Source organism: Cloeon dipterum, chromosome 4 (genome assembly GCF_949628265.1).
Source record: "Cloeon dipterum chromosome 4, ieCloDipt1.1, whole genome shotgun sequence".
NCBI lineage: Eukaryota > Metazoa > Arthropoda > Insecta > Ephemeroptera > Baetidae > Cloeon > Cloeon dipterum.
The window spans coordinates 19317319-19342521 of NC_088789.1; the positions used below are offsets into that span (position 1 = coordinate 19317319).

Sequence of the window (25203 nt, forward strand, 5' to 3'; positions counted from 1 at the left end):
TTTTTGCTAATTTTAATTTTTGTAGCTTGCCCGATATTCTGCTAATTATTTTCGAAGCAGAGTTCAGAAATTTCTGAGTTATTTTAGACTCTTAAAATATATTACGTCTCAATAAAAGAGCACAGTCAGTATCAAGTCACTTATAGTTTCTTAAAACTCGTTAATTTCCTTACTTCTTGCTGAATAAGTCAATCATTTAAATTATAGGCTAACATGTGAAGATTTCCCCAAACTTTAAAAGTAATTATTTACTCTCGTCTCTAAACTAATGATTATTTCTGATTTCCATTTTATTCTTCTTTGCTTCTAACATTAAAAGAGGTTAATTTTTCCTTTTTTTTTTTAAAGAAAGAACTGTTTAAAAAGTTTGCAGTGATAATGTTTTTTCAAACTGTTTTGTATTGGTCAAACAAAATTATAGACTAAAAACTTTCACCTTTAAATTCATTATTTGAAAAAAAACTTACAAGAACCAAAACTTGAATTAATTTTTAGCAGTTTTATCCGTTTTTAAACACTGTTTTTATGGCCTAAAACTGTATGATTCGTACTGAAAGTGGATCTGTACGTAAAAGTGAAAAATCATTCCTATGACTTGCTTAAGCATTCTCTAAAAGTTCAAAAAGGGTCTAAAATTATTCTATTTTTGCTGTATAAGTTTCTGAGAAAATCAACCGCAAATGTTAGCTTGCTAATCAAGCGGCAAGCACTGTCTCCCTATTGAAAATCATGTTTATTTTCACCGTAAGGAAAATTAACCATATAATTCGCACACTGTCGGATTAATCACGACGAGAGGTCTTGAAATGAAGTGAAAAAAATCATTGACCATCCGTTCATTTTTTTTTTCGAGAAATTCTGAAATTTGACTTATGCATACTTGGTCCTGATTTGATTATTGCTCATTGTAGACAAGAATTATTGTTGAATTCCATGCACTAAAAACACAATAAATTCAATTAACCATTTTAATTGATAATGGGGTCTCTTGCTGATTTGGTATTTAGAAAACGATTGACGATCGTATAAATTAACATCCCTAACCATTTTTCACTAAAAATATAATGTTTATATGTTATTGCAATTTTCAGATCGTATTTTTAACGTTGTGATCGTCTATTCATGTTGATTCAAACAGCGAAATAACGATATAAATAAGAAAATCCAATAAAGAATTCAACAGAAATATACAGCTGATAAAGTCAGAAAAGCGCTCGGGAAACCGGGCAATGTGAATACTCAATTTCGATTTCTCAACCAAGCAATTGCTGTCGATTATGCAGAAAAAATCTGCGTCAATGCCAGCAGATTTGCATCAGCGTACATATCTGACCTACAAACCTGCCAGACAGTTAATACGCACGGAAAGTGCAACGTTTCAAAAAAAAAGTATAATATTATGTGCTTGTTGCTGTCACACGCCGCAAATACATATTTTGCAATCCGATGAATGCACAGCGTTTTTCCATTACCGAGCTGGGGATCAAAGTGAAAAAAATTAACAATGCCAGGGCGCACGCTGTGCATGCAAATATTTCACCGGGACGCGCGATATATATGCGATGGATGATGCTGCAGAAAAGTGTAATATCAAACTGCATTGCTAAAGCTGTCACTGCACCAACCAGGCGCTAATGAAAAAGCAGGCAGCGGTGCAATTATTTTATATGAAAGAATGGCATGCATGAGTACCAATAAATTTCTCTTGTCGCTATATAGAACACGCGCGTACGTCGAATAACTTGATGCACAATGCTAATAGACTCTCACGCTGCTGTGCCTCCGCCTGCACTAAGCTCGAGCGGGAAATCTTTGGAAAATCGCATTTTACAGGTGAACGGTTTCAATTTTTATTTTTAGATTTTGTAACAACTGCTTTCATTCCATCATCCGATTAAGTGAGTGCGAACTATGCAATTTAAATACTTTTGAGCCACATTAAAAATCGTGTAATACCTGTCTACATCACCCTTAAACTCACCTCAAAACGTTAATTTTGCTCAAAACCGTTCACTTATCCAGTTCGATATTTTTTTCTTCCATAAATCTAATTTTGCACAATTTTTTTATTTTATTTTGTAATTTCTTTTTAGCACCTGTATTAGGGCGTTTTTTAATTTAAATATTTATTTTGTCGCGCAAACGATCGTATCGTTCATTTTACCGGTTTGTCACCATGGTAATAATTTGATGTTTAGTCGAACAATTAATTTGAAGAAACCAATATTTTAAATAGCCTCGATCGTTGAGCTAAATATTCAAGTTGTACAAGTTAGAACAATTATATAGTTTAATGGAGTGTATTTTTCCCAAAAAGAATATAATTGTATCTTCCTTTCGTAGAAATAAACTCCCTAATTGGACATTCCTTTTTGTGTTTATAAATAATTCTTTATTGTACACGCTTGAAGACAGAAAATGTAATTTTGGGCAAACACTGCAAACTTATTTTGTCTGAATTCAACCTGAAGGATGAGTAAAATTGGCTCACAGAACGACTGAAATCGTTAAACAGAGCCTTAAAATGTCTGAAACAGAAATAGTGTTTTTTTCCAAAAATGCCATAAAAAAATCCCAACGTTGCACGTTTATAAAAGCTTTGTGTTGCGAGTTGCTTCAAGTCTTCATTCTTCAATATTTTTGCTGTTGAGTTATCGTCAAGTTGTTTAAAACACTTCTTAAACTATTTAGAGTTTTCGTATGATTTAGTTAAATACGCATAACCAAAAATCATTAATACATTCATAAATATGTATAAATAAAATCAACACCATTATTGTTCATGGCGAAACGAGATAGGCTTTTTGCTCGACATAACTGTCAAACAGGTTGCATATCTTTCCCTTGCCGTGGGACTTGCCGTGCCCTCTGGAGGGACGTGGCGAATACTTCAGCATCAACACAAACATATGATCGTGATATTCCGGCGCCAAACCGGCGCCACACTCGCTGACTAAAACACGGACGCTAGTAGAGCGAGCAGTGTGTTTTTTCTCGATTTTCTTCGTGTTTGAAGTCTATCTGCTGAAATCCTGGTCTGCGAATGGAAGAATTACACCTCGATATTAGGGATAATCGCATTTAGACGCGTGTCAACGATCCTGGAACTCAAAACAGAGCCGTAATGGACCGATTTGAGAAAAGTATGAATTGCACTGTTTTTTTAAAAATTAATTTCACTAATTCGATGGCATTATGAAACGGTTAACCTTTTCCAGAGCTTCGGAAAAAGTTGGAAAAAGCTCAAAATGACGGAAACTTTGAAGAAATCTTTCGCGTCCGATCGGAGCTGTCAATTAAAAAGCAAGAAGCTGGCAATTTTGATGATGCAGTTGACGAGCTAAAGGTTTTTGAGCAGCAGAATTAGAATATTTTAATTAGAATTCATGACTTGTTCAGGAGCTCTTGGGTGACCTGTCGAAGGACAAGAATAAACTACGAGTTGCCTTAGCGCATCGGATAACTGGAGAAGCCCTCATCAACACCAACGATGTCACTCAGGCCCACCAGGCTGAAAAGCACTTTAAAGCCTATCTAGGTAGTATTTTTATTTGATAATATGACAGTCTCTTTTCAACAAATCCTTTATCACAGCTCTAGCTGAAAAGGAAGGGGATCAGATCGAAATGCAACGAGCTGAAGCATCCATTGCTCGATATTATTTTTATGAAAGCCAGTTAACCGACATAGAGTCTGACAAGAAAAAGTTCCTGCAACTTTCTTACAAAGCAAATCAAAAGAGCTTGAAATTGGCAATCGCCTTGGAAGAAGCTGACAAGATTTCTCATAAAGATGCTGCTGAAATGAAGTCGAGAATCTACATGAACATTGCTTTGGCGTTTGAAATAGAAGGAAAAATTGATGAAGCTGAGAAAAGTGCTTCTAAGGTAAGGAGATACGTTTAAGGTGTTAAAGCGTGATCTAATCTGTGAAACAAAGGCGGTCAGTGTCTGTCGTAAGAACAGCTGCTCGTATTACGACTTGGCTAAATGTCTGAAAGTGTTTGGCGTTATCAAGAGTAAAACAAGCCTCGCTGAGGGGATGAAGTCGATTAATGAAGCCTTGAGTCTTGCTGAGGCCATTTCGGACTCAACTGGAAGAGATTTGCAGCTGGAAATTTTAGAGGCGAAGGCTGAGGTTTGTCAAAAATTTTGTAACAAAGTGTAAATTGACTAAATTTTTATTTTTGAGCCATTAATGGATTTACGGGAAAACAGAAAAGACTCAAAGAAGAAATTTTGATATGTTTAAAAAATAAAATAATTATTTTTATGGAAATTGTGGAAATTGAAAATCTTTATGGCCAGTTGGCCAGTGTTGAAATTAAAAAAATCTGAAATGATGTCAATTTTTACAAACTTTTGGTGGAAAATTTTTACTTATCATTTACAGACAACAAACGCATTTATTTTCTTTGACCTTGGCAACAAACAGAACTAATCAGTGTTCGGGGATTTTTTTAAAACTGCCTTGTGAAATTGATTGATATTAATCAATTTTCCAACAGATGCTGCTTGGGCTTGGAGACTTTGACCAAGCAAAGGCGTGCTTGTGTGCAGCCTACTTGGTTAACTCAAACGAAAGCAAAGAACAAATCACCATGCACTTGAAAAAGGTTGTCTTTGTCTTGAACACGCTTGAGGAACTTAAAAATATGGAGGAAGAAAACTATGCAGAGAGAAAGAGACTGTTTGAGCTGCTAGGAGGTGAAAACGCAAATGAATCAAAGGCTTAGTTTTAATTTTTGAAATTTCAGATTACTCAACTGACTTGAAGGCATACCCCAAAGCAGTCACTTATTACAAAAAGATGCTAGAGGTATATTCACAACATTTTTTTTAACTAATTTCACGGCAAGAAGCCATTTAAGTGGATTGAAAGAGCAACAATTGAATTAAATTTGAATTGCTGAGTACAACTAACAGATCAAATTTTTTAGGTTTCATAATCTTTAAAATGTTTAAAAACCAAATCAGGACTAAGTCAGTTAAAAATTAAAAAATTATCATTTTCAACGATTTTTTTGCTTGGTACTCGTTGCGATCAATCTATCGATGTGCGAATTATAAAATTTATTTCGTTTAATAATCAACAACAGATAGATTTCACTCTTAGAAATAATTCAATAAGAAATTTTTCTAACCGTTATTTTCAATAAGACTAATTTGAAAACAAAATCAGTATTCAGAAAAACTGGACGAAGACGCGAAAAGCAGAAGCGCTGCCTTGGTTTCCATTGCAATTAGCTATGCGGATATGAGGGCATTTGAAAAAGGCATTGAATATTACGAAAGAGAGCGCGAGCTGTGGGCTCACAGCCCAAAAGAGGAGTGCAACAGTAGGATCAACCTCGCCAATTTGTGCGAAAGACGCAACGACAACGCCGCCCAACTGGAACATCTGAAGCACGCGAGAGCCTTGGCCGTGTCTAGCCAGAATGTGCAGTTGCAAGTGGATGTCATCAAACTCCTGCTCAACTACCACAAAAATTACGGCGACTCGCAGGACCAAGGAATAATCGAAGACTTGGAGAATGAAATTCTAAATCTGCGGAGTAATCTTGGCAGCCAAGAAGAGGACAGTCAGCCCATGGACATTGAGGAAGTAGAAACAGTCGAAGCCCACGAGAGCATTGATTTGGATGCGCTTCCTGGTAAGCCAAGTTGATTTAAATGTCTGTAATTCTTGCTATGCTGAATACACTTAGTTATCAGATGAGTAATTTTATAAGTAGTTGAAAGTAAAATTCTAAAATTTTCTTTTTTTGATCGGTTCACCTCTTTTGAGATGGGCAACCCCAATTCCTCTGGTCTTGATATATTCAACGGTGTATGGGTTAAATTTCGCTACAAATGAAATAAATAATGATTTTATTTAAAGAGGCAGTGCTTGCTGCTTGATTAGCGTACTAAATTTTTCTGAGAAAATTTAACGGCGCAGCCTGAGGGAATTTAAGCTGTTTTTAATTTTGTAATAAATACATAGAGCAAAGATATAAATGTTTTTCGCATTTTTAGCACAAAACCAACTAAAAAGTCACAAGTAAAACTCTATTAAATTTTAGATGTTGTGACCAGAGTTTATTTTTAACTAGGAGAAGGGCTCTAGGGGTAGTCAAAATCAGAAATGATTAAACTTGATTTATTCATGCATTTCATTCTTTTTTCCTGTTGCACATAACAAATTTACTTTCTCTTAATTTTAACAAAATAATGATGCCTTTAGAGTTAGTTTAGAGTTGAACCTGATTTTTAGTGTAGACGAAGTAATTTTTACACAAATTTAATATTCTGCAGAGCTTAAACCAAAGGTTTCGAGAGAAAGTCGTACAAGGCGGAGACCAGGGTCAATGATGACGAAGAATGAAAAGGGAGAAACTCCTCTTCATTTAAATTGCATTAAGGGAAACCTGGCCAGAGTGCAATCGCTCGTGAAAAATGTGAGACACGTTCTCTTGTGGTTGGCTTTAATTTACCTCATATTATTGCAGGGACATCCCGTGACTGTATACGACAACAGTGGCTGGACCCCGATCCACGAGGCTGCTCATCATGGGCACGCTGAAGTAGTCAAATTTCTCATTGAAAACGGGGCAAATGTCAATGAGCAGGGAAAATTTGACGCCAAGGCTGTTGATGGATTTACACCATTGATTGATGCCGCTTCCTGGGGGCAGGTTACTGTTATGGAGCTTCTGTTAGATATGGGCGCCAAAGTAGAGCTCAAGACAACGAAGGTTCGCACTGCTGCAAGTAAATTTTTAGCAATTCTTAAAAGAGTTTTTAAATAGCGAGAAAATGCTGTGAACATTTTCGATGAATGGTACTCTAGAAATAAACCTGGACTAACAGAGGACGAAATTGAGAGATGTGAGGCTGTGCGGCAAAGAATGGTTGAAGCTCTCTTGAAAGGTAATTTATTTCAATTTCTATATAATCTTGACTTAAAAATTCCTTTACAGTTGGAGAGAGTGTAGAGGCGCAGTCGTCTGCAGAGCCAGAGTTTGTAATAGGGACAGATGACGATCAAAACAGGGGAAACACTGCTGGCACTCAACCAGCGCTGGTCAGGAGCAGACTATCAAGGGATTCACAAGATGATAACGAGCTGCGCACCATGAAGAGGAGGAAGGAGACCCAGAGAATTCTTTACTCTGATGATGATTATGATGACGATGATTCCGCTCGTCCATCAGCAAGAAGAAGAGGAGGAGGTGAATATTTTCTTATAATAGTGACCATGTATTCTTTCTGTCTCCTGGTTAACCTGCCTGAACTCATGATTTCTTAACTGCTTTTGATAATGAAATAAAACAGGCTTTTGCATAGATTCTGTGTATCAGCTCTCAGGATTTTTGATTGTCATGTTTTTCAGTGTAAATTAGTTTTTGTCAGACCAAACTTAAATTTATTTTGTATAAAGTGGTGAATACATAATATTCAATTTATTGAACTCAAGGCAATTTAAATGTATTTCCAGCATCTGAAAGTGATGATGATAGTCCTTTACTTGGCCGCCGAGGAGAAAAATCGCATTCATCTGTGAGCGAGTATCGAAATGCTGTAGAAAGTGTGAAAAGGAGAAACGTACCCACACAGCCGAGAGCTCCTCTGAAGTACAATCAGCAACTTTCTGCTTTAGTGTCTGAGGAAATTGCCAATCAAGAGTGGCTCGTGGACGACATTGGCGCAAGCACTTCAAGGGCTGGTTCATTCAAGAGAAAGCTCTCGAGTGGAACGAGGTCTGATTCTCAACATAAACGCAGCAAAAGGTGCGTGTTGCATTATATATTAAAATCATTGTTAACTGATTCATTTGCAGGAAAAGTCTGGTGTCGTCCAGTTCATCTGGTGCATCCTCTCCAGAAATAGTCCCCCTAGAGACTGAACAAACGTTTGAACGTGAATACCATTACGTGAGTCCTGACTCTGAATCGTCAAGTGAAGAGGACGTAGGACCTAAATTCATTGAAAAACGACTGCCTAGGATCTCTCCAGCTAAAAAAAGCCCAGCCAAAAGACAGCGAATCATTACCAACCCCGAGAAGATCAAAACTAGCGCATCGCCAAAGAAACTTTTCCCTGCGGTACTTAAGTTTAACTTTGTTAATTGTTATGGACCAGTAGGGCCACTTTTCCCACATCCAAAGCCAAAATGTTACTTAATATAACACAACATTATAAAATAGGGATATTTCAGTAGTGGTGCAGTTGTGTTAACTGAGACTATTTTTGCAGGATGAGAACATCAGTGTTAGAGCCAAAATCCAGGGCAAGATTTTGCTAGTGCCAATAAGTGGGAGAAATATATCATTAGGAACCTTGGCGGAAAAAATCGCTGAACGCTACATGAAGTAAGCCCAGCAGTATTTTTTAATTTATTTAAATACTTCTTATATTGCCTAGATTGGAAGGAATGGAGCCAAAATTGACTTTGACTACTTCTGATGGCGCTATCATGTCTCCAGAAGACCCCATCAGTGTTATATTGAGGCCAAATGAAACTGAACTTGAGGTCTGCGCCATCGTGGAATCCCTCATTCTGCCACCTGTGTCCAAGAGATATAAGGAAGCGTGCAAAGCAGACAAAATACGTAAGCAGTTCGAGCCCTGTTAAACGGTGTGCTTAGTTTAGAGTTTCAGGCGAGGATAGCCACGTCTTGCGTTGTTTGGAAGGATCTCAGGCCACTATGGAACTGATGTTGAAGAATTTGCCTCTTGGATCGCAAATCACACCGATATTTAAATGCATTTTGAAAGAAACGTCACTGCAATCCATCAACTTGTCAGGCTGCGGTATTGAAGACCCAGGGGTTGAGGTTTGTTCTGATTATTTAAGTCTTTTCAGCAAGATACTAATTTAACTATGTAGATGCTGAGCACAGCTTTGAGCTCCCTTGTGAACCTACAAAGTCTTAATCTTGCCTGCAACTATGTCACTTCAAAAGGGATCATTGTTTTGGGTGACAGGGTGGAACAGTCAAATTGTTTGAAGGTGAGGCTTTCCTAGGAAAAGACGTGTTGAAATTTTGATTGAGTTGCTGTTTCCTGCAGGCCCTGAGAGTGTTGGACTTGAGCTCCAATATGCTTGGTGAAGACGGTTTGAAATCGCTAGCTCATTTGTTGGAAAATTTGGAACTCACTTCACTCAACATCAGCGACTGTGATTTAGAGCTACCTGAGAGTTACTCTGACATTCCTTTTCTTGCATGTAATGGTTAAAATTCCAACCAACTCACAACTTACAAACTTTAAAATCCTCCAGTGGATTCTATTGAAGACTTGAACGTTAGCCACAACGGTCTCTCCTGCAAGGGAATGTCATTCATATTTGGCAGATTAAACGCTTGGAATTTGAAGAAATTGGATATCTCTTACAATGAAGGGGTAAATTATATTTCAGCTTTTTGTTCACTACTAAAAGCTATCATAGGACGAAAATAGCGGTGAAACCTCAGTTTCTAAAGAATTGGAGCTGCTGTTCCTCAAAGTGATTGCTTCAGAGGAGCCTGGAGGGGTCATCAAAGAGCTCAACATTTCTGGCTGCGACTTGGAAGACCAAGATCTGTGGGGCCTCACAATGTGAGTTACTGTGCAGACCTTAATTGCGCAAATTAATCAGCGAGGCTTTCAGTTCTGCAAGCGAAAAGGGCATCGCTATCGAGCACATAAAGATGTCGTGCAACCCAAAACTGACAGACATGTGCCTGCAACCCCTGATGAAACACAGGCCGCTCATCACCAAGATTACGGCCACTGGCTGCCCAAATCTGTACGATCCCTCTGTAGTTCTCGCTGAGCATATTAAAAGTCTGAAAGTAAGTTGCCTTGGAGCTGAACCCCAAATGTACAACGGTACGATTCTGAAGGGGCCAGGTGGATATTTACAAATTTCTCAATAAAATGTTACTTTATATAATGAAAGTAGTATTTTTTATTTTGTCTTCTTTAAAATTACATTTTTATCATGACTGCTATGAGTGTTGATAGTTTGAATCACTGTTTTTATCTTCTATGATAAAAGAAAGTCTGCTAGAATGGGCAGGTGGTCAGAAGGAGAGTCGAAATTCGGAATCGCACCCATCACGTTGCACTCATCTACTGTAGGCAGCCTCCACGTTGAGAGAAGCTTCAGAGATCGCGTAGAAAATGCTTCAGGCATTTGACTATTTACATAATTAAATGAAAATCCGATTTTAACGTTTATCTTTGTTGTAAAATTACCTGTAGAAAATGTAGTCCACGGTCATCCACTCATCTTGGTGCGTGGTGGCTTCAGGTCTGTTGAACTGCCTATGCTGATAGGCAGACTTGAGGTGCAGGTTGTGCTTCAGGACTCCAGTTCCAAACTGATGCTCTCCTTTGGTCATTTTCTTTGCGTCATTCGCCCTTCTTTCACTGTGGTACAATCCGAGCATGTTCAGCTCGCGATTTACGACCTCCACACTCCTATCCCTGTGAACAAAATAAAATTACTGTCTGCATGTTTGAGGCATGAAACTTTGTTAAGATAAAAAATTTATTAAGATGAGTTGATTTACAGTTAGATTGGCAACATTTTACACCGCAATAATTCATTTTTAAAGCACTAGTGTGCCAAAATCAATGATGACATTGATAAATTATTTAATATGTACCAAAATCAAACACTTGTGCGTTATATAATTGGAAATATGCAGAGACGAATGAAAAACGCAAAAAAGATGACATAATATTATATTGCGAAATTAGTACATAGCACTGTCATGTTTTTTTACATGTGTCATTAAATATTTAGTCGGCATGTTGCACATCTGCATGTATTTTAAGAATGAATTGCGGAAAAACCTTAAGTTTTTTTGCGACGCATTGAGTTATTCCGAAAAAAAAACAATTTCAGCAAGCCTTTCATACACACCCTTCTTTGTAGTCACTTCGATCAGTCAATACAGATGCATGTCGACAGCAATCAGTGACTCCCAAGCGGGAAGGAACAAGTTTGCTTCCCAAAGGAGGAGACAAGCGCCCTGAGCAGTTCTTTAGTCTTGGCTTGGAGAGGCAGTCGTATCGGAGCTCTCCGCTGGTGATCAAATGGTAGACGCATGAGCCTGGGTCCAAGTTAAAATCTCCAGTCAGAACGACAGGATGGTGTTGAGCGGTGCCTTCAACAATGCAGTGAGACACGCGATCCAGCTCGGCCAACAAAAGCTGAACCTAGAATGTGAGTAAGATACTTTTGTACCTAAATCGGAAGTAACCGGTTGTTACAAAATGATTTAAATAAAACCAACTAAATTTAAGTTATTTATTAAAAATAAAAACTCTTCACGTCACGTCCTGACTCTTGATTATAATTCAAATATGTTGGAAGGGTTGGAAGTAAAATTTGTGCTGCATGATTCACAGTTCTAGGGGTAAATTATTGAAAAAGCAATTGTTATTGGTAGCAATTGCTGAAAAACTACAGCAGTTCACAAGACAAAACATATGTTTAGTGATATCGGGAGAAATAAAAACATGCTGTTCAAAATAATATTATTTGAAGCTCTAAAATTAAAACTCTACGTGTAAATTGACAAGTAGCGTGTTATCATGTGTTTTTCATTTAGGAGAGATGTGAGCTGCAGTGATAAAAGAGATAAAATTTTTCTGATACACTTCAGTTGATTTAATTAATTTTGCAATGTTTTCAAAGGAAATTAAGAGCACAATTTCATAACCTTTAGATTCTTTTCAAAACTTAAACATCGCATGTCTCATCACAAATCATTTCCCTATTTTATTGTTTGTCTGATTACTGTCAAATTCAAAAGAAAGCTTTCCGTCCTAGAAATAAAAAAACACTTCTTTTCAAGTTAAATCCTTCTTTCTAAAATTTCAAATAATTTGTAGACATTTAATCGAGGAGAAACAAAGTAATTCTACAAAAATTTTTGAACATACCTGTGCGAGGCGGATATCACTTCTCTTTGGGTTGTATACAAGGTGGGTGGTTGCCACCACCACCTGGCGGCCAGCAAGCTGGAGACGCGAAACCAGAGCGATGTTGTCCTTGTCCAGCACGGACACTCCAGGCTGATAGAACTCGACAGTTGTCTGCTCTAATAGTTTCAGCTTGCTTTCCTGCCAGAACATGGCACAGCCATCGCACTTGTCACCGGTCCTCTGCTTATACGTTCCAACATAACCTGTGCAAGGAATTGTCATCGTTAACATTGTTCTCAATTTAAAAGGAAATAAGGCAAACCCATGTTGGCGAGGGCAGTTTTGAAAAATGAGTCGAAGTGATCCTCTTGCACTTCCTGCAAGCAGAGAATCTGCAAAAGATTTGTTAAAAAGCTGAAAATAATTTCAGATAATCTATACATCTGGCTTTAGGTAGTTAATCTCCCTGATGAATCTGCTGAACCGTCCGCTCCACTGCAAGCTGTCAGGATGGTTTTGTTTGTAGAGGTAGCTGTGCTGATGTAAAAGTTCCTGCGCCAGGACATTGTAGCTCATTACTGTAAAGTGAGTTTCAGGCTTCATTCCTGAAAAAAGGAAAAGATTTTTTTAGCAGCTGTTTAGTGCAATCAATATAATGATTATACCTTTCTGCAAATATTTGTGCCCAAGAGGTGTGAATTCCAGATGACGCCTGACTAACGGATTCTGAGGGTGATAGAGGGCTGCAAGAATTTTAATTTAAAAAGAACTTAACATCTCTGCACTTTATAATACCTTTGCCACTTTTGGGTTCCAATTTACCCCTTGGAATCTCTTTAACTATTTGGACATCGTCATCTCTGTCATCCCTCGCCGTTCCAGCCTTTGGCTGAGACGAACTATCAGGCGGGTTGTCGGAATTGCTCATGATTCTTGACATAAATTCGCTGTCAAGAACTGTCTTCCGTTTATTTAACTGGCTTGAACAGTGGAGTTGTCGGTTGATTGGCGGACAGACAAGTTGGAAAAGGAGTGGGTTGTTCGATGTCTTGTTGCGCAGCGATTTCAGACGGACTGTCAAAAAATTTCTGAGCATTTATGTTTGAGGAACGGTTTGCGGAAAAGTGCAGATGCAGAGATAAAAATAGACGCTTCAGGCCCAAGCTATGGTGCTGGGTACTGGATCACAATACATAAATGCAGGCTGTTTTGCTGGCGATGCCGATGCCAATCCAACTTGACAGAAGTTTCCATTCGTCAGAACATACACGTAAAAATTTGTTTTCACTGCACAGGCACAAACACTGAGACAGAATTGGAGGATTATTTGTCAACAAATTTTACGTAATTAGATACCTGATGTATGTACAAACCGTAAACACAAAAAGGAACTTTGCCCACCTTGCTTGTTAACTTGAGATTTTACTCTTACTTAGCTGATATCCATAAACACGACACACAAATTACTGATTTTGGTCTTTGAGAATCCTAATTAATCAACGACAAACTCGATAAAACAATAATTATCTGCAGCAAAAATTATTATTTGTAAGATTAAGATGTAAGATGAATCACAAAAATTCATAATAAAACAAGGGTTGGAGGGGATGTGGGATGTTACAGGCGTGCCAGATGTTTGTCAAGGACTTTTAAATTTGTACCGGTTAAAAAACCTCAATCAGACCCGAAAGAAATTTGAGAAAATACATACTGTACATAGACTTTAGGAGGTGACGAATGACTCAAAAATGTTATTGATTGTTTCTTAATCAATCTATATATTATATATTTGACGGTTTTGTGTCTTGTATGTGTTGTGATGTACATAATATAATTCTAATGTATCTGTATTACCGGTTTTAATTCTGATCAAACTATTAACCGGAAGCATGTTAACGTAGGCGTGTTTATTTTTTAATCTTCAAAAACAGACAGGAGATACACAGGCAACAGGCACAGGCCTTGGCCCCTGGCAGCTGAAGCAGATTGGTAGCTTTCTGTTTAGTTTTCAGTTAACATACATCGTCAAAACAATTCAAATCTTAGGTAAACTTATATCATTTTTGCTTTGTTGTCATGTATTTGTCGTATTTGTTATTTCAAACAAAATATGCATTATGTACTACATAATATTATTATTATCAATATTGTAACAAGTTTTATTGTTAATTTGTGTGATGAGTATTGGTACATAATACATTATGTATACGATAATAGTATATAAACACGTAAAATGAGAAAATAATGTTTTTTCTTATTATTTTCGCAAAAATTCGTAATTACTCATCACTCAAATTAACAATAACGTCGTGCTATGATACAATATTATAAATAATAATAACGATAATTACATAGATAAAGGCGTTTTGTCATAAATAAAAAAATCTTGAAGCGCACTTTTAATGTGAATCTCATCATGTTTATCCTTTCATATAAATTTAAGTTTGGACATTGTGAAATCCCATATATTTACAATTCATTGTTCAATTTTTCAATATTTTGTTGACAACATATTATATAATTATCTTTTTGCAGTCATCATGGTTCAGGCTTGGTTCATGGACAGCTCTGATGTCGACCAGAGAAAATTGCACCAAACGGACCCTCCTCAGTTTGTCAGCGTTGAGGAACTGTTAACAACTACAGGAGTTGAGAGTTTTAAGGTCATTTGAAATTTCCCTCATTTGCGCTGCAAAGAAAGACGGGCATATTTCCATTGATAATATGGTAAAGTTACAGTTTCTGCCGGGTTACACATCTCGCCAGTTCTTATGAGAATCCCATGTTAAACTAGGGGTGGCGAAAACTGTAACTCGGCGGCGATAACTGACTTTTCCATACACATCATCTTATCTCCGTTTGTATATTTGGAAACGTAACAATTTAAAATTCAAAAAAAAAATTATTGTAGTGATTATTATTTAACTATCTTGAATGCAAAACAATTTCCAAGGCTGGTAGAGAGAAAATCTGCATGAATATTGACAATAGAGATGTATGTATTCCTAAAAAGCCAAAGAGAAGGTTTAATTTTGCAACATTGCTAGAATAACCATGTTTAAAAAATTAATTTGATTAGTTCAACAATATTTTCAGATAACGATTGACGACGATCTGTCAGATCCGTTCCTGGCGAAAATACGCAAGGAGAGAAATTACTCATATGAAGATGAAATCACCTGCTGTCCTGAGAAACTCCCCAATTACGAGCAAAAGGCTAGTATATAATTTCTAGTATATACGTTGGACTATTAAATATTAATAAAACGCTTTTGAACTTCAGATCAAGTCTTTTTACGAAGAGCACCTGCACACTGACGAAGAAATCCGTCTTGTCCTGGATGGATCAGGCTATTTCGATGTCCGAGATTCGCAGGACCGATGGATCAGAGTGGCTGTCGGCAAAGGCGACCTGCTCGTCCTCCCTGCTGGTATCTACCATCGCTTTACATTGGATGAAAAGGTACTATGAATTGTCTTCTGGAAAGCCTTTCAATTTGAATTCTGTCTTCTAGAATTTCATCCAGGCCAAGCGTTACTTTGTTGGCGAGCCAGTTTGGACTCCAATCAACAGACCTGCTGACGATGAAACCAGTCGCAAAGCGTATCTTGAAAAACTTCAGCAGGGATTTGTTAAGGCTTAAACGGTTTAGGCCTTCTATAGGCAGCTATACTGTGGTGTGGGGATTGATATTCTAAGAATTTATGTGCTCAACAAGACAATATTTTATAAAATTTTATACCACATTTTAAACCAATAAAATTATATGGTATTGTATACTGTGGTTATTTTCTAATGATATTCCAAAATATGGTTTCCTATTTAATTTTTAAGTTAGGGAGAAAACGAAGCAAAATTTCTGTTAGTATGTTAGATGAGAAATTTCACATCTCAGGTTTATCAAATATCAAAAGTACTTCCATAAATGTGATTTTAATATTAAACCAGGAAGAAAATCTCACAGACTAATGTATCAGAAGTACAAATATCACATTATACAAATCATAAGACTTTGGTGATAAAACTATGATAGTTCAAATCCAGTGTTGCTTGTTATTGCGTATCTCAACTTTTCCCTCAAAGTGCTCTTTCTTTGATAATTTGGAAGCTTGAGAAGATTAAAACACGTTGAAGAAGTTGGAAGGCGGTGTTGGGGGTCCTTTTTACGGATTGTAAAGAAGCCTCTGATCACGCTCCCTAAAATGTGAAAAACAAATAATATAGCTCAGGAATTTAACTATTTTTAAGAAAAGGGGGATTCCAGTGAAGGTTCAAGATACAATTTGTTTAATTATTTAATACAAATAATTTAATTTCCTGCTTGGAATTACTTGACTGACCTATTGTGTCACCGGTGTCCTCATCATCTCCAACCTCCACACAGCGAATAGAGAATGGAGGTTCTAGATGTGTAAAGCCAAGAAGAGGGGGCTTCGAGCAGCTTGTCACAAACTAAGTTGTCCTTACGTGAGTTTTAAACGATTCAGGCTAGGATTTATTTACCTTGAGAAAGCTCCTTTTTTCCAGCTCACTGAAGTCATTTTCGAGAACATCCCACAACCATCCAATCACTTTGTGTGAATCGTGGAATCCGCCGTAATACTGGGTATTCCGCCTCAGATCTTTCAGGTCAAGAGGAGCATTATCCCCCGAAATCAGTCGTTGAACCTAGACAGTTAAGAGTGAACATCAAGGAAGCTATATTGACAAGGAAACCCAACACGCCTTCCCAAATTTTTGCAAGATATAAATTTTATAGGCCCGAAGTGACCTCGATGAAAATGACAAGGGGTTTTCGGAAAGTCAAAAGTGAGCCACCAATCGATTTCTATCATCAAGGGAAAATTTTAAAACAAACACCATCAGGATCAAGTAAAAATTGAATTTTTAAATTGATATTCAACTAGTTAATATAAAAACGATATTTTAACTAAAACATTTTTTCACTCCTTAAAATGAAAAAATGCTAGTAAAAAATCTCAAAAGGGTACACATTTGATGAAAAAATTGCACATTAGTGTAGAAGGACCATGGAGTCTCCTTGTTAATAGATTTAAATTACTTCAGGAGTAGAAAACAAGGACAGCCACTCCAAGTTGATGATGGAGCGGAAACCTTTGATGAACGCAGTTGTCTGCTCGCGAATCTGGGTGTGCATCCTGAAGTGAGCCATCAGATGGATGTAGTTTATCCTTGAGACAAATTTAAGATTAAAAATACACACCCAAAAGGTGAAATAAAATCTACTTGTTTTCATTTGTAACTGGCGTCGCTTTTCCTCCTGGCACAAGCTCAAACGTTTCTAGCTTTCCCAGGAAGTCCTGGTCGATGGAGAAGTTCAGGTCCAACTCAGAAACGTCTCCTAGGTGATGTTTGATGTAAGTAAGACTGCGGTAGAGATCGTCGTCCAGCGAGGGCAGTTCGTCGATGGAACTGTAGTAGGCTTGATGCTGCGAGCCGAGCAGCTGGCTCAGAAAGAATGAGGCAAAGGGCACGTCGACGATGATCCCCTCGTACATGGCTTTGCCCAGCATTCTGCCGACGAATTCAAACAACTGCAGGTGGTTGTCCTGAAGAGAGGACGTCGGCGATGGGTACAGCCGCTCATCTGCCGTTGTTCGAAAGAGATTCAGCGATGGATCGAAGACCCTTTTGATGGTCTCCTCCAGAAATTCTAAACATCGATAAAATTCAGTAGAGGAATGTTTCAAAAAGGGGTCAAACCTTTAAACACGCCGTCCTGGTCAATTCCTGCCTCCAGGAGTCCTTGCTCATTGACAAACCTCACTCTGACAACCCCTTTCAAGGACTGGGCAGGAAGGGCAGCTAGTTGCCGGTATCCATCTTCCACGATTCGAGATCTGCAAAGTTGAGAAGGAAATGTGGTCAACATAAATTTTTATGACAACTAGGGCTGTGAGTAACAGGCATTGTTTAAGTAAAAATTTATGCTTTTGACGTTACTGAGCAGGAAAATGTGACTTAAAAAACAGTAAGATATTTCCTCACTCAAACCAATTAATTTGGTTTCGTGGAATTGATTAAATCGTCATAGATGGTTTTAAGTAGGGTTTAAATTGTTTTGGAAAATTTTGGCAATTAAATCTATTTTATTTGAGGCTTGCATCGCATGATTAGTGCTCATTTTATACATATTCGCAAACTCTAATTATGAGAGATTTACCTGTGAACTGTAATCAATGTGGAAGAGGAAGAATGGTGGCAAGAACTGTCCGCAATTCCCAGAGATGACTTCTCACTAGCTACATTTCTTCTGAAAATTTGCACTCTCTCATCTTGAGGAATGATGTGGGGCATCTTCTGGAGAATTATCTAAAAACAAAATGTATCACATGAATGGCTTTGACAAAAGGGAGGGCAAATATCAAAGAGAAAGTCCAGTTTTTTTTCAAGAAATTATTGCCCTTTTCTAATTTAATTTTTGAGGCAAATAAAATATAGGAAAAAGACTGCTTTACGGTAGGTAATCTTAAGAAAACTTTTCTCCAAAATAATTTAATTTTAGCATCTTGGGTTCCACATGAGAAGCCTGAAAACTTAACAAACGGCAAAAATAACTTCACTCTAGAGAACATTTTTAAGCTAATGTTTATTTTGATTTTGCAAGGTTTTCAATATTAATATCAATCCAAATAGAGAAATGACATTCTCAGACAAATTTTTTCCAGAGCTTAGTAGCTCAAGAGTTGTTATTGCTGCACATTATAAGTAGCTAAAATGCTAAATATGAGATTTTATTTAACTTATGATGTTCTCACTGTAATTTGATCATCAAACTGTTTAATGGCCTAAAAATGAATCATTTTCATGCCCAGAAATTCAAAAATTTTTAATACAGTCGCAAACTTAGAAAATATTAATTTGTTGACCTCTCTGAGCTTTTAGTTTCAAAATTTAAGTTTATTATGGGCTGACAGGGCAACTCTGCCCCAAATCAGCACACATCCATAAAGTAATGATACAATTATGTAGGAACAACATTTGGAAGGAAGTAATAATTAATGGTAGCTTGAGAATATTGCTTCTTCAATTTTCTTCTTAAATGCACTTGAATTCTCGTTCATACACAAATTTGGTGAAAGACTTTTAACTTGCAATTTTTAACTTTCCACGGTTTTTAGCAAAGGGTTGATAAAATTTTTACTGTCTAGAAAAACCACATTTGTTGCCAGAATATCTAGCCGTGGAAAAACCAGAGACAATTGAGCAAACCCTGTTCTAATCGAAACCAACCTGATTGGCTTTCTTTCCCTTTTCCAGGTCGCTGATGAAGGTGCTGATCCGAATGTCTTTGAGGAGCCAGTGCCCGTCAGGCGTAAACTGGCGCCGACAGTCTCTCTGGTACAGCCTCAGAAGCAAGGTGTGTACAGCATTGAAGAGACTATTGCTGTTCAGACTTTTAGGATCTACAAATCGTTTAAAACAAAAATGAACATATATTCAGTAGTTACCATTGGCTGGAACTTACCAAATAGTCCCGTTAAGACAGCTTTGTAGGCAAACTGGTTGAGGAAATTCGACATCAGCACATAGTCACCCATTCTAAACGGTTTTTGCTGCTCATACATTTCTATGTCATCCAGAATTCTGAAGAGAAACTTGAGCCAAAATATTTAACGGTGAATAAAAAACTTACGTTATGTAGTGGTTCATGCAGTCACAGAAAAGGGTCAGCATTTGAAACTCTGGGCATGTTCCACGGGAATCAACATCCAGCAGGCTTAAAAATGATTTGAGCCCGCAAGTGGGTCCCAAGGTCCATAAAAATTGCCACAGCAGGTGCAGAATTCCATTTTGATAACAGAGTCCTAAAAATAATATTTTATTTGCAGGGTGTTCCTCTTCATTTAATTTAACTAGTATTACAATTTACTTTTGGATTCAAATTTGGCTAAAAAAATTGTCATTTTTAAATTCAATAAATTTTTCATGCTGCTAAACTGTTAATAAACAAAGATACATTTAAAAACAAATTGATTAATTAAAACTCTCATATTTAATTATTGTTCTTGCGGATTTCTCAAGACAAAAATATTTTTATCACATAATAAAAATACATAATTTCTGAAGCAATAATTATTTAAATTGAGCTGTGGAATTTTTAAATTAATATTACCAGTGAGAATGTCAAGCTTGAGCTGAGTCAGGGTGCTCAGAGCTGTCTGGTACAGAGATGCCATCATTGCAACCCTGGTGCATTCCGGGCTGCCGAGTTTGACATACTTGATGTTGCTAGTTTTGCCTGGTCGCTCAAGCACCTTCTTCAGCATGGCGTTGAGGTTGTTTTGGCCAGAGGAGCTCGCAGCCGCAGCCACCACGGGGTCTGGCACACCTGTTTCCTCCACCGTCTGGTTCAGGTCACTCAACAGGATGGAGACCAACGGCGCGGCCCACAGGTAGCTCAGCTGCCTGCGCACCAGTGGCATTGACGAGTGCAGCTGAGAGTCGAGTCCCTGGGCGAACCAGCCGAGAACGGGGTGCCAGTGGGTTACTTCAGATTTTTTGTTACCCACGTACTTCTGACAGCACTCTAGCAGCCGAGATACAACACACTGGAGATTTTGAAGAGTTATTCACTCATTTATTTGGGTTACTTTTTTGAGGACTCACCACGAATGTAGGGAAATAGAGCTCTTTCAGAGAAGAATCTTTCTCAAGGTGAGCCATGTGGATTAAATTGGCTAACAGGCAGAGGGCGTAGTTGCCTTCCAGGGTGTTAAATACGATGCGCAGGTTTTGCTCAGTGGACAAAAGAACCATGCTTCTCTTGAACACTTCGTTTGTAACCAGTTGATTAAGACACTGAGAAGATAATCTAATTAATAACAAAAAAAAGCTGGCAAGAGGAAAAATTTGATTATCCAGACTCAAAACAAATATGTCCCAGGAATTTGAAAAAAGATGTATAGAAAAAGCATTCAAAAGTAAAGCGTATTCAAAGAGGATTTTGTCTAGAAAGCACTTCTAAATTTTCATGCTCCAGTAACAAAATTATAATTTAATGCCGGTCACCATTACTTGAGCAAAATTATTGACCGCTTTCAGCCGAAGCCTTAAACCTCATGGCTGTTTATGAGACCTTACAAGGCAAAATTAATCAAGGAAATGAAACTGTCAAAATCAAACCACAAAATAAAAAATCTAGGAAGGTGAGACTCCAGAATACAATATTAAAAAAAAATATATAAAATCTGGGCAAAAAGTCAACCAAACGGAAAAAATCATGGAGGACGAAAATATAGAAATCAGGAATTCTGGTTTTTCCATCTCAGAATACGCTCTATCCGAACTCATCAATGACTATAGAAATAACTAATACCTCAGGTGAAGTCGAACTAAGATGCAGAAGGAGGGCAGGAACACTGAAGATATTGATTAAAAACATTGAGAGCAGTTTGTCGGAAAACTCTGCCAAGACTAGAGGTCGCAGGGCCAATGTGAAGAGTGCAGATAAAGAAATTTGTTTCAAGCTTGCTTTGGCACCACACAGGCCCTTGATAAGAACTCTCTGAAAACCGAAAATCAGCGTGATTCAAGAAAGAAGTTTCAGAAGACCCACTTTAAGGGTTGCAAGAAATCCTTTGGTGACTAAATCGCCGATAATGTTGGCACAAAGCTTGTTCATGCCAGGCTTCAACTTCTCCATGGCTGGCGTTTTTAGCATGGCCCATGTGGAGGTTGAGGTGAAGGCAATTAGCGTGCGAAGGTACATAAGCAGTGATCGCGCGTCTGCCGAGAGCTCCGGCGAAACGTCTTCTAAATACTGACAGCATATCCAGAGCAGCTTTTTTATGTGGGCAATCCAGTAAATCGAGTGCTCTCTGTTCAGCGCCACGCCAATGTAGCTCAGATGTGCCTTTTCTTCTTGCAGGCTGTCTACTAATAAACTAAACGTGTACAAAGTGTGATTACTATGCGTTTGGCATTGTGTGCATATCAATGTGTTACCTGCATAATTTCTCTATCCTTTCTTTGTCCTGCTTTTTGTCCCATATTAAAAGAAGTCTTGTCGTGGAATGATAAAGTTGTATTCCAGGAATTTTAGCGTTTTCATTTTGGGGTTTAAGGACAAGAGAATCAAACTCCTTGCTGTAAAATGAGAAACACTATATAGATGGAATTTGGGATGGGATATTATAAAAATTGGTTTATGATTGGGTAAATTATTCAAGAGATAGGTGTTGCTGCAAAAATGTAATCAAATAATAGAGGTGAAAATTGATAAAAAAAAAATAACTTAACTCAATTCAAATCCCAAAATGTATTTTTACAAGAAAATGTGCAAAAATAGTACCTTCCAAATTTTGTAGATTAAAAATGGTTCAGCAAAAAGTCAGCAAACAGGAGTAAGACTAGTAATGTTTAATAATCACTATTTTTCACTTACACAACATTCGAGCGAAATCTTTTCCTAGCACAGACGCCTTTGATAAAAGATTGGATTTTTAACGCTGCAGTGTCTCTTTTCTTTTCAAAAGCTCGCTCTTCTCTGGCAGCCTTTGTTTGCTCCAAAAAGCTGCCTTTTTTGGAGTCTGCAGAGGAGAACATCTTCCCGCAGCAAATCTGGCAAGTAACAAGAATACTTAAAAACCGATGTATGTAGAGTGAGTAACAATAAAATTATAGATTTCCGCTTGAAACTTATTTTTTCATACATACTTGATCACACAGTAATTTTTACGACAAAAAAATCTAGGGAAATTCTATATTTTACCTCTTTTAATACTTCTTGTCAAATCTTGTGTGTAATATTTCAACATCAATTTCACTTTAAAAAATCGAGCAGCTGAACGAAATTCATACAAAGATAAATCAAAATAAAATCGTTAACACACTTAATTATTGCACAGGAAAAATATTGTTCTGCAAGTATGCAAAATCAGACGAACCGAGACGAACAAGATCAGTTGTTGCTGTTGCTGTCCAAAATCGAAAGACAGACAATTGAGTCAGCTGATAGCCACGCCTACTTTTGTCACGAGGCGCCGTTTGTTTTGTTGCATGTGCACGGCACGCTCAGGGCACAATCGCTCACCGTTGATCTGCTGTTGACCAACGCCAACTACATAACTTACATTGTAGTTTTTTTCTAACGATACCAATACCAAAACAAGAAATTCGTAAAATGCCTGTGGACCATAGACGCATTCAGGGCCCAGAATGCAGTGAAGACTATCGCAAGCCGAAAAATCTTGATGCGGCTCTGCTGAAGAAAGGCGGCAGACGGGCTGACGGCAGAAAATGCGGCGAACAGAGAAAGATTTGTATGTTTCGTCCTGCTTCCACCTATTTAGGTGTTTAAAATTTTATATTTTGGTATCACAGTTTTGAAGCCGGGAGTAGTTTCTCAAGCCAAAGGTTCAGCCTACATCGAATTAGACCACACGAAAGTGATTTGCTCGGTCTTCGATCCACGAGAAAAAGCTAGTCGCAACGTCGAACAGCAAACCGTGAGGGGCGAAATTTTCTGCGAGTTCAAATTCGCATCATTTAGTGGTGTTCAAAGAAGAAGTCACCAGCAAGAGGCTGACGACAAAGAATATTCCCTGCTGCTCAAAAATGCATTAGAGCCTGCAGTGTGTCTTGTAAGTAAAACTCAATCTACATAATGTGTGGACAAATAATTATTATTAATTATTTTGTAGCATGAATTCCCCAATTTCCAAGTTGACGTGCAAGTGCTGGTGCTGCAGGACGATGGTTCAAGTTTAGCTGCCGCCATAACTTGTGCTGGTTTGGCCCTGGCAGACGCAGCCGTTCCCATGTACGACCTTCCTGTGGGTCTGTCAAAGGTAAACATTGCTTTAGTTTTATGTAAACTTCAATTCTAGATTCGTGATCCTATTTCAGGCCTTTACTGGAGATACAGAGTTTTATGACCCCACAGGAGCAGAAGAAAGACTGTGTCTTAGGGGAGTTGACGGTGAGAGTGACCACGGTGTGTTTACAGTCGGCTTTCTTCCCACCTTCAATCAGGTTAGCCAGCTTTTCCACTCAGGCCACATCTCACCTGACCGATTCGAAAAGATGATATCTGAAGTGGGAACTCTTGCTGCGGAAGTGCACAAAGCCGTGCAGGCAATTCTTTTGTCTGCGGTGAAGAGTTCAATTGACAGTTCTAATAATTCGAAGTTATTATTGTGAGTGATTAAAAATTTAACGCAGGAAAAGATCCAATATTTTATTTTTTACTTCTTGGTTGATGGTGATTGAAACTGAATAAGTATAATCAAATATGTTGTGGCTGTACCTGCAATCTGATTTATTTTTATTTTAATTAAGTGGTTATCATTATTTAAGCATCAGCTCACTGTGTGCAGTATAGACAAGTTGAGTTCGGCGAATCCATGCAGTGAAAGGGATATTTTGTTTTGCAGGATTTGTCTTGAGAACTGTTCAATCTGGCACATCATTTTCAATTTATGAATCCAACTGATAGTGAAATTACCTCGTTAATAGCAAGTTCCGGAAGGTGTCTAGATTTAATTTTCTGTAATAATGCGCCACATTTATTTGCCTGAAGATTGAAAGAGAAAAACAGCATTAAATCAAAAGATTTCTCAAACACTATATTTGCCTCCTGAATCGAGTTGTCAGTAACCCAAGAACTGAACACCAGTCGCAGGGAAAGCAGAATAAGCCACGCAGCGCCGTTTATCAATGTTGTGACTTGCCAGGCACCGTCATCTAAATCAGGGCTCAAGGCACTGCTCACCATGAAGTAGAGCAGGAAAATTATTGCCAAGGACGAGTAGACTATCTGAGCTAGAAGAACACCTACAATTTTAATGAAGGTTAGGGAATTTTCATAATTTCACTATAAGACAAATTTTTGCTGGAATATGTTTTGATAGTTTCCATGATCGGTTTTTTCAGACGGTAGAATTTTTCTAAAATTACCAAAAACTGCAGATTAAAATCCCAATAAAGCAGCATTTCCAAGTTGTCCACGTACAACATTCATTTTTATCACAAAATTTAATCGTATTAAATAATGGTTGAAAAGGTCAATAATTATAGGTAGTTATTATTTTCGGGAAAATACACTTTGACAGTCTATTTTTTTAATGTCCGCCCTCATGCAAACCCTGCAGGATGCTAAATTTAAATTTGAGTTTTTTGTTTATAAATATAACACTTTATGAATAATAGGAATTTTCCCTATTTTTATGTGTTTAAAAAATTAAAAGGTTGGTAATTTCCAAAAGAAATTGAGTCTTAAATTTTGTCAATAGCACTGTGTGCCTTTTTGTGAAACCCTTTTCCGAATTACTCTCT

The 25203-nt window shown here is 37.6% G+C and overlaps 5 protein-coding genes across 8 annotated transcripts; 3 read left to right on the forward strand and 2 right to left on the reverse strand.

The window, feature by feature from the left end:
- The first annotated feature begins 2947 nt into the window (after nucleotides 1-2947).
- LOC135941729 (tonsoku-like protein) lies at nucleotides 2948-9916 on the forward strand. Its single transcript, XM_065487413.1, has 22 exons — nucleotides 2948-3143; nucleotides 3219-3346; nucleotides 3400-3538; nucleotides 3595-3887; nucleotides 3940-4137; nucleotides 4508-4706; nucleotides 4757-4818; nucleotides 5182-5653; nucleotides 6297-6439; nucleotides 6491-6736; nucleotides 6791-6911; nucleotides 6962-7213; nucleotides 7480-7771; nucleotides 7822-8086; nucleotides 8238-8353; nucleotides 8406-8593; nucleotides 8643-8818; nucleotides 8872-8994; nucleotides 9054-9210; nucleotides 9265-9386; nucleotides 9433-9581; nucleotides 9634-9916. The coding sequence occupies exons 1-22, from the start codon at nucleotides 3125-3127 to the stop codon at nucleotides 9899-9901; spliced, it is 4128 nt and encodes a 1375-aa protein (XP_065343485.1). The 5' UTR covers nucleotides 2948-3124; the 3' UTR covers nucleotides 9902-9916.
- Nucleotides 9910-13493, reverse strand: angel. Of its 3 annotated transcripts, none has more exons than XM_065487417.1 (9): nucleotides 13305-13493; nucleotides 12699-13207; nucleotides 12569-12646; nucleotides 12345-12508; nucleotides 12226-12295; nucleotides 11922-12166; nucleotides 10897-11192; nucleotides 10224-10454; nucleotides 9910-10165 (listed from the first exon to the last, which is right to left on the reverse strand). In XM_065487417.1, exons 2-9 carry the CDS (start codon nucleotides 12997-12999, stop codon nucleotides 10012-10014), a joined length of 1539 nt encoding a protein of 512 aa, XP_065343489.1. In that variant the 5' UTR covers nucleotides 13000-13207; nucleotides 13305-13493; the 3' UTR covers nucleotides 9910-10011. The 3 variants fall into 3 exon arrangements, with proteins under 3 accessions (XP_065343489.1, XP_065343488.1, XP_065343487.1); XM_065487416.1 differs by having other exon boundaries at nucleotides 13260-13493; XM_065487415.1 differs by having other exon boundaries at nucleotides 12699-13493.
- Nucleotides 13494-13839: 346 nt separating this feature from the next.
- On the forward strand, nucleotides 13840-15683 carry Adi1 (acireductone dioxygenase 1). 2 transcript variants are annotated; one of them, XM_065487420.1, is made up of 5 exons: nucleotides 13840-13949; nucleotides 14439-14566; nucleotides 15000-15119; nucleotides 15187-15366; nucleotides 15419-15683. In XM_065487420.1, exons 2-5 carry the CDS (start codon nucleotides 14444-14446, stop codon nucleotides 15545-15547), a joined length of 552 nt encoding a protein of 183 aa, XP_065343492.1. In that variant the 5' UTR covers nucleotides 13840-13949; nucleotides 14439-14443; the 3' UTR covers nucleotides 15548-15683. The 2 variants fall into 2 exon arrangements, with proteins under 2 accessions (XP_065343492.1, XP_065343493.1); XM_065487421.1 differs by having other exon boundaries at nucleotides 13856-13892.
- A 160-nt stretch (nucleotides 15684-15843) lies between these two features.
- Nucleotides 15844-22797, reverse strand: LOC135941730 (ubiquitin-protein ligase E3B). The gene is made up of 17 exons (XM_065487414.1): nucleotides 22640-22797; nucleotides 22313-22488; nucleotides 21874-22014; nucleotides 21485-21812; nucleotides 21245-21433; nucleotides 20536-20727; nucleotides 20042-20477; nucleotides 19562-19733; nucleotides 19394-19512; nucleotides 19159-19331; nucleotides 18089-18237; nucleotides 17629-17765; nucleotides 17152-17578; nucleotides 16967-17096; nucleotides 16408-16572; nucleotides 16245-16356; nucleotides 15844-16101 (listed from the first exon to the last, which is right to left on the reverse strand). The coding sequence occupies exons 2-17, from the start codon at nucleotides 22471-22473 to the stop codon at nucleotides 15929-15931; spliced, it is 3204 nt and encodes a 1067-aa protein (XP_065343486.1). The 5' UTR covers nucleotides 22474-22488; nucleotides 22640-22797; the 3' UTR covers nucleotides 15844-15928.
- Nucleotides 22798-22930: 133 nt separating this feature from the next.
- On the forward strand, nucleotides 22931-24683 carry LOC135941732 (exosome complex component MTR3-like). Its single transcript, XM_065487418.1, has 4 exons — nucleotides 22931-23189; nucleotides 23251-23510; nucleotides 23571-23717; nucleotides 23776-24683. The coding sequence occupies exons 1-4, from the start codon at nucleotides 23051-23053 to the stop codon at nucleotides 24067-24069; spliced, it is 840 nt and encodes a 279-aa protein (XP_065343490.1). The 5' UTR covers nucleotides 22931-23050; the 3' UTR covers nucleotides 24070-24683.
- Nucleotides 24684-25203: the final 520 nt, after the last annotated feature.